This window comes from Sus scrofa, chromosome 9, assembly GCF_000003025.6.
Source record: "Sus scrofa isolate TJ Tabasco breed Duroc chromosome 9, Sscrofa11.1, whole genome shotgun sequence".
Taxonomy (NCBI): Eukaryota; Metazoa; Chordata; class Mammalia; order Artiodactyla; family Suidae; genus Sus; species Sus scrofa.
The window spans coordinates 31993984-32001622 of record NC_010451.4 but is presented as its reverse complement, the minus strand read 5'-3'; the positions used below and the strand labels follow the sequence as shown (position 1 = coordinate 32001622).

General features: G+C 36.8%; 1 protein-coding gene across 1 annotated transcript in view; it reads right to left on the bottom strand.

Moving 5' to 3' along the window:
• Positions 1893-7639, bottom strand: part of ARHGAP42 (Rho GTPase activating protein 42) — a 279145-nt gene continuing 273398 nt past the window's right edge. The window contains exon 24 of the mRNA XM_021062699.1: positions 1893-7625. Within this exon, the coding sequence (XP_020918358.1) occupies positions 7537-7625 (89 nt within the window). The 3' untranslated portion in view covers positions 1893-7536. The remainder of the gene's footprint in view (positions 7626-7639) is intronic.

Sequence of the window (7639 nt, the reverse complement as noted above, 5' to 3'; positions counted from 1 at the left end):
CCATCCATACCTTTTTTTTTTTTTTTTTTTAAATAGCAAGAACTGCTGTATAGGAAATTCAGGAAAAGAGTTGCTTCTTGATTTTTGGCTGTGCAAAATTTCAGTTTTAAGAACTCGACTTCTTTGGCCCAAGAAATTCAACTGTAAGTTTAATATAGCTTAATTTTCAAAATTTGGGGTTATTTTGTATTTAATGGTTGAGAAAATTGAGTTCTTCATCATCACCCCCAAATCATCTGGTTTAATCCAAGTACTGAGAGGTCTGGCAGTGAAAAGAGCAAACTTTGCATCATCTCTGTCTTTAAGAACACACAGTGTTCATGGCAGGGGGGATGTTTTTTTCATCAATATATAAATAACTGCAGGGTGGAATCATTCGTTCACAGGATGTTAAAAATGGATTCCAAGATTCCTGGGCAAGGAGACACAGACACAAAAACAACACAAGCCTACAACTGCATTCTCTAAATTCTGTGTTTAGGAGTTTCCTGGTGAACTAGCAGTTAAGGACTCGGCATTGTCCCTGCTAGGTGGCTGTGGCTCAGGTCTGATTCCTGGCCTGGGGACTTTTGTTAATCATGGGCATGGCCAAAAAAAGTGTTTATACGATTGTTCATTTGTTAATGAATCCATTCATTTAATGAAAGGGGCTGATCCTACTGTAGACCAAGCTCTAAGCTAGTGTCTAAGCGAGGAATAGGTGAAGTGTCTCACGCACAGACCCCAATTTAGTAGGGAAAGAAGTAAAGTGCTTATCTCAAATAAAAGTAACTTAAATTCCAAAAAGGAAATCAGGTGTCCCCAGTTCATATCACTATTGTGGCTACTTTTTGATACTCTTTTAATTTTTTTTCATTGTTAAGTGTAGTTTAGCCTTTACTTGGACACCACCATTTTTTTTCCAGGATCTAATCCAGGGTCCGCACTGCATCTAGTTGTCCAGTGTCCAAGTCTCCTCTAACCTGTGGCAGTTTCTCAGTATTTTATTTTGCATAACCTTGATAATCTTGAGATGTACTGGCCTAGTATCTATCCTGTATGATATGCCCTATCTGGATGATTCTAATGTTATTCTTATGATTAGACTGGAATAGGTTTTGTACTTTTCTCATCACGTCATAGTATGAGTTACAAGATAATCACGTGGTATCACTGATGACGTTAACTTTTATCACTTGGTTAAGATCCTGTCTGCCAGGCTTTTCTTCTGTAAAGATACATGAGCTTTTCCAAACTGCTTTTTTTTTTTGTTTTTGGAAGCTAGTCACTAAGTCTAGCCCATCCTCAAGTGGGGAAGAGTTAAACGCTAATCCCTAGAGGGAAGAGCAATAACATTCCAATTGTTATTTGAATTCTTCTCTAAAGAATATTTGCCTCTTCTCTCCTATTTTACATTTATTTATATAAATGAACTTTATTGCCATTTCCTTAGATCAGTGTGGATTCATGGATATTTACACTTTGGTTTATAATCCAATATTCCAATGTTACATGACTTATTTTGCTGCTCCAATCATTCCAGCTTTTGTTTATTAACAGCTAGTTTTGTTTTTATAATTTCTAAAATATCAGTTATAAGGGATTCCATCTAGGTCAGTCCCTTCTAATCCAACATTCTCAAACAGTAGCTGAGCCACAGTGATCTTTATCTAGTTCCTATTCTAACAGTATTTTCCTGCTTAATCATACTGAATTTATTCACATTACATTACCTTTTCATCTCATGAAAAGTCTTTGCCATGAATTAATTGCTTCTCCTGTGACACTAGAAGAAAGGTATAATCCATCTGAGGAAGACAGGTATGTGTCCAAGGGCCATTACTAACATGGCAGGCAAGGGTAGTTACACTCTAATTATCCATTGAGTAGCACAAAATAAATAGATGATTCTCTTTTTTGATGAGGACAAGCAAAATTTTATTTAGTAGTCAAACAGTGACCAAAAAAGTCTAAGCGGATTATCTGTATGCTGATACTTCTTCCAGAACATACCTGTAAACTTTTGTAGACTTTTATTTTCAGGTAAGCCAAAAAATCTGTGTTCTTGATCATTTGTTTATGGTCTGTTTGCTTTTCTTTCCTGTTGACATCTGCATTATTAAGACGTACCAACATTAAAATTTTCTTGATCTTTCATAATGCCAATTTCTTGAAAAAAGGTCCATTTGTCAGGAAAAGATGACCAATTCTGCTTCGATTTTCCACTCAGCCACGCCCAAAATGACCACTTACAGTGCCTGAAACTTTGGTTTTTCTCTGTATGAATCCAGGACAGTTGACCTCTAACACAGTGGATTTTCAAGTACCAAGACTAAATTGTGTTTCATAGTTTATTTTTAAAGTAATTTAAAATACAGTGTAAACATACATTAAAGATAATGTGGCAATTGAGATAAGGAATAACATGAGGTTATTTACATGTTCGTATACGTATGTGTGTATATATACACAAAGTGCAGATAAATACAAAAACACTACAAAATAAACAAAAAATTCAATATGATAATTTACTGACAATCATTTTCATCACATTTATTACTTAATTTGTTACGTTAATGGCCGCAGACAAATTCCTAGTACTGAAATATATCATCTAAATATTCAACTTTTACATAAACTATAGTACCTCAAATTTTAACAGTATATAAATAGGATTCTGAATTAAAACAAAAAACAAGACAGTCATCTTCCCTGCCACACTCCTTATTTATCTGTAGAAGTTTCAGCTCAGAGTTCAAAGAGAACACTCTTGAAATCACGGCCTTCCATGTGTGATGATATCTTGGCTTTTAAGAATAAATCATGATGGAAGACACAGAGGCAGATATGAAATCTCGAACTCACTGCCATAGAAAAAACAATGCACACTTTTAATCTAACAGACAGTGGGGTCAAAGGCAAAGTTGGGCTGCTGTTAACCTTGGAAGGACAAAGATCACGAGAAACACTGCCAAGGGGTGGTACAAAGGGGAGAAGGTAATCATCTAATTAAGGTGAGGAAGCACTCCCTCCAGCATTTAAGGTCCTCACGTGGCCCTGAATGTGAACATCTTGGCGGATGGAGGATATTTATGTCTCTAATAACTGCAAGTGGCCCCTGCCTTTTGAGACTCTTCAGTGGCACACAGCCTCCATTTCTCCCTGTGGCACCAAGAATGTAATGTTTTGCCTCTGAACTTGACATCTCTCTCTTCCGGGTGCCAAGGAGAGAAAGGATGACCTGTTCAGCTCCTTAAGTCATGCAACAGCTTCTAAACTTTGGTCTAAAATACGCAGATCACTTTTCTGCCTATGGCTTGCTGTAGGGCTGTCAACTTACTTGAGATTCCTTATTCAAAACAGTGAATTCAACTGCCCTAAAAAAGTGAAAAACCCTATTTATTTACCTGATCCTCTAAAAGTCCATGTCATTCATAAGCCTGAATTTATCCAAGAGTTGCTACCTCACAGATTGGAGGCAGGGAGATACTTGTGACAAAGGATGGATACAGTGACTAGGGTCAGGAGATGTGAGGCTCCTTGATAAATACCTGAATTATGTCTGTGGATCAACAAGAGAGAGGCAAGAATCAGACTCTTCAGAAGACTATTCAACAGACTACTTATCTGTAAGAAGTGTTTGATTTTGGAAGGTAACCAAGGTGGAGGCAAAAGTAAATAGCAATTTTACCTTAAGTGGGAAACCTTTAGTAAAGAGTCAAGTCTCTGCCTTTTTTTTCTTTACCAGGAGATATGACTTTTGACTCCAACCCTGGGATGTTAGGTCATAATAACAGCTGCAAACTACAAATATAAAACCAAAGCACAAAATCTGTTTCTAAATTGGTCTGCCTCTAAGCGTTGGTTAATGAAGTACCAATCAAGTTGGGGTTCTAAATATTGATTAAGGCATCCCAGATACATAATGGGGGGCATACTAGAAATTGAAGTTGTTTGAAGAAAGGCTCTTAGGGACTCTTCTAATCCAGCATCCATATAAATGGTATCCTTTGCACATCAGACACAGCCAGATCTGAAGATGAGGCTGGGGCTAAGGAGGTTAACAGGTACTTTCTTCACAGGCTAATAGGCACTTTCTTCGCAGCGTCAGATTTATTTTCCTTACATCGTGAAGGATTTTCAGAGGGCATGCCACTGGTATGTCAAGTCAATTATCGCAGAATAGGAATAAAACAAAAATCATTATGTCTCTTTATTTTTCTTCTTTGGAACCTGGATGGTTTGGAATTGTAAGGTGCATTAAAAAACCCTCATCATTCCTGAAAGAGCTAGCAGGTGAGCCACTGTTAAGAAGCCTGGTTATGCTCATTCACAGTGCCAAGTCCAGAGAGCCAACACAACTGGTAAAACCACTCCCATCAAACGAGGAGAAATGGCACTTCCTCGTACTTCACAAACTTTAAAGACTGTTTCCTGACTGAAGGCTACCAAGTTGTTTCTACCAAGTTGGCAGAGTTACGGCACAACAAAAGAGACACTTGATAAGTACATAAAAGTTCTGTACTTGACATTTTCATATAACAGATGAGATGATTGACAGACTCGTCAATCTCATTCTTACTGATTATACCATCGGCAGTGATTAGGGCACCCAGGTTGTGTGTTTAAAGATGTAGACGTGGCAATTCTAACATATCTTCACTACATCTCTGAAAAGTTAAGTTTCATTATTACAATGCTGTTACAATTTCAAATGTAATCCTTTTCTGATGACTGGCATTCCCTTCTAGTGTCATTAATATTCCATGCGATTTAGAGCACATGTCCTGATTTTCTCAATGTTCATAAATACCTTATCTGTTGGTAACATTGCCACGGAAAAGCAGCTTTTGTCTGTCTCTAGCCTATGACCACGACTTACTTCTACACACAATCAATATGAAAAAAAAAAAAAGAACCATGCTCACAAATCTATAAGATTAGAACTTCAAACAAAAGCACAATTTGAACAAGCTTGTTTCAAAAAAGTGACCATATCAAGTACTGCCACGACATATGCCTCACCATGAGAAAGAAGATGGGCTTCAGGCCCATGTGTTCTACAGCAAATGCTTTAATTCCTCACTGAGCATCTGCAGAATTAGCTCACAGACAACTCAGAGGCAGGAACATTCTGGCCTGTGTGAAAATAAAATGAAGGTTAAGATATCTTTATGCAGCAGCAAGTGAAGTAGGATTCTGAATCACTTTCTGGAGTCAAGTTGGTCTTTGAAAGAAAATCAATATGCCTTAAGAGGCTCTAATTTAGTAGGATGCCAGATGCTAGCAAGGGTGCTTAAACTGAGGGTGCTGTAGACTAAGGGACCGGTGCACTAGAAAGACTGCCTCTGTTCCAGCAGAGGGTAGTCAGGGTGTCAGCAATGCAACTACTATACTAAGGGCCACAAAGAATCTAGAGACCAAGAAGCACTAGCAACACGTAATTATAGTGTACAAAACTCAACAGCAGTATGTAACAAAAAAGGAGACAAACTTATCAGATTTTTTTCATTATATTACTAATTTTTAACATTAAATATTTTTCATTCCTTTATTTCAATGCACTGATACTTATTTCTGGTTGTGATTCCGCCTACTTTTATTTACTCTCTTTACCTTTAAATCATAACCCATGATTCCATTTTCAATTTTAAAAACATAAAGGCTCCAAGGCATATCTGTGTATGTGACTGCGTATAATTTAACCTATTAACTCTAGAAACATTCATTGAGAGTTGAAAAGATTGAGATTACAGATCATGCTATCACAGGAAAAGAATGGTCTACAGTCAATACCTGAGTGTCTGTACAGTGAAGGACTTGGAAATAACAAGTAAGATACTGTGGCCAAGGGGGCCAGCGCAGTGGCAGTAGGTGGCAGAGAACCAGCTTTTTAGAATCTTGAGAAGACAGGCTCTTTGCCACATGCAGATATGAATGAAAATAATATGAGAATTACGAAAATAGACATAATAGAAATGATGGTTGATGCACGACCAGATATCAACAGTAGATATGAATGGGTAGTAAATACCTATTTCTATGCCCCATAAATTCAATGAAATTCCTAATAAAGGCTGTTAACTGAAAGGCATAAGAGAAAATCATGTATTACTTTATCCCTGCTAAAGACGATGAAACAATTTCAAACTCTGTTTCGAAATAATTTAAGAATCCTGTACCTTAATGTTTAGGTTCCGTTTCAACTAAGCAGAGACTTTAAAAGGCATAGGGTCCCCACCTGTGTCTTAAAGAGCATCATCTTTATCACTGGTAGGAGAATTTCTCAAAAGTCAAAATTAGATCTCAATAAAACGCTTAGACCCTTTACAGAGCTACAAGTAGAATTTAAGCTGTATGCCTGGATACTGCATTTTTACACCGCCTTCCTACTATTGTAATTAAACATTTGTGATGCCGCTCTCATGCTACTAGCAGAGGGTATGTGCGTATGATTTATCAGTACTTATATGTTCATGGAATAAAATTTTAAAAATTCTCAAAGTGATAAAAAGTTTTACATATCCTCTAAACCAGGGGTCAGCAAACCATGACCCAGCTGAATCTGGCCTGCCACCTGTTTCTGTATGGCCCATTGGCTAAAAAATCATACTTTTAAGTGAATTTTTAAAAGTCAAAGCAGCTTAATATTTAGTGGCACGTGATAATCATAATTTTCAGATTTCAGCATCCTGAAAGGAAGTTGAACTGGTACCCAGGCACACACATTTACTTGTCACTGGCTGCTTTCTGCTACCATGGCAGAATGGAGTAGTGTGACAGAGACCACAGAGCCTGCTAAACACAAACTATTTACTCCCAGGCCTTTACTGAAATAGTTTGCTGATCCCTGCTCCAAGCCCATATAAGATATCTGGAATGCTGAATAGAGTGTTTACAGTGGAATCAGTGTACAACCTAATTTGGTTTCATTTGCAGCTATCATACACATTATTGCTTTTGAATATAATCATCTCCTTGGTAAACAAATAAAAAACTTATGTTTAAAAAAACCCCTAATTTCCTGGAAATGTTTAGGACCAGCAAAACAATCATATATATAAAAGCAGTATATTTTTAAGCAGTATATTTTTAACAATACATGAACAATTTAAATTACATTTTTTTTTTTTTTTTTAGTGATAATTTCAAGATTTCTCAGAGAAACCAGACAATAAAGGGCAGATCTCCAAACTCTTATAAGCAGATTTCTAGTGTCCAAATTTCTGGGCTACAGCTCTTAACATAGTATTTGAGATTCTATAATTTTTAGGAGACACTGTGGAAAGTTACTTAACCAAAAAAAGGTGGGGGGCAAGCTATTTTAAAATAAGAAGCCAGCCAAAAAAAAAAAAAAATTAAAAAACACGGCAAAAAATTTAAACATTTTTTTGCTTTCCATTAATAGGGAGCTACATAGTCTGCCGGTGTAGAACATGCTAGAAATTGACTTTTCGTTTTAATGGGCTGATCCCCATATCTGTGTCATATAAAATCATAGCACTTATTGTTTGTTACCATGGATACCATGAAGATACAATCATCCACTAAATGGTATTAGAGGAAGACAACATAATTTTCTGGCACGAGTCCTGTTTTGCCTTCATAAGTTGCCTTCAACCATCCTGGTTCTACCGATGGGTACACTGGCAAAAATAAA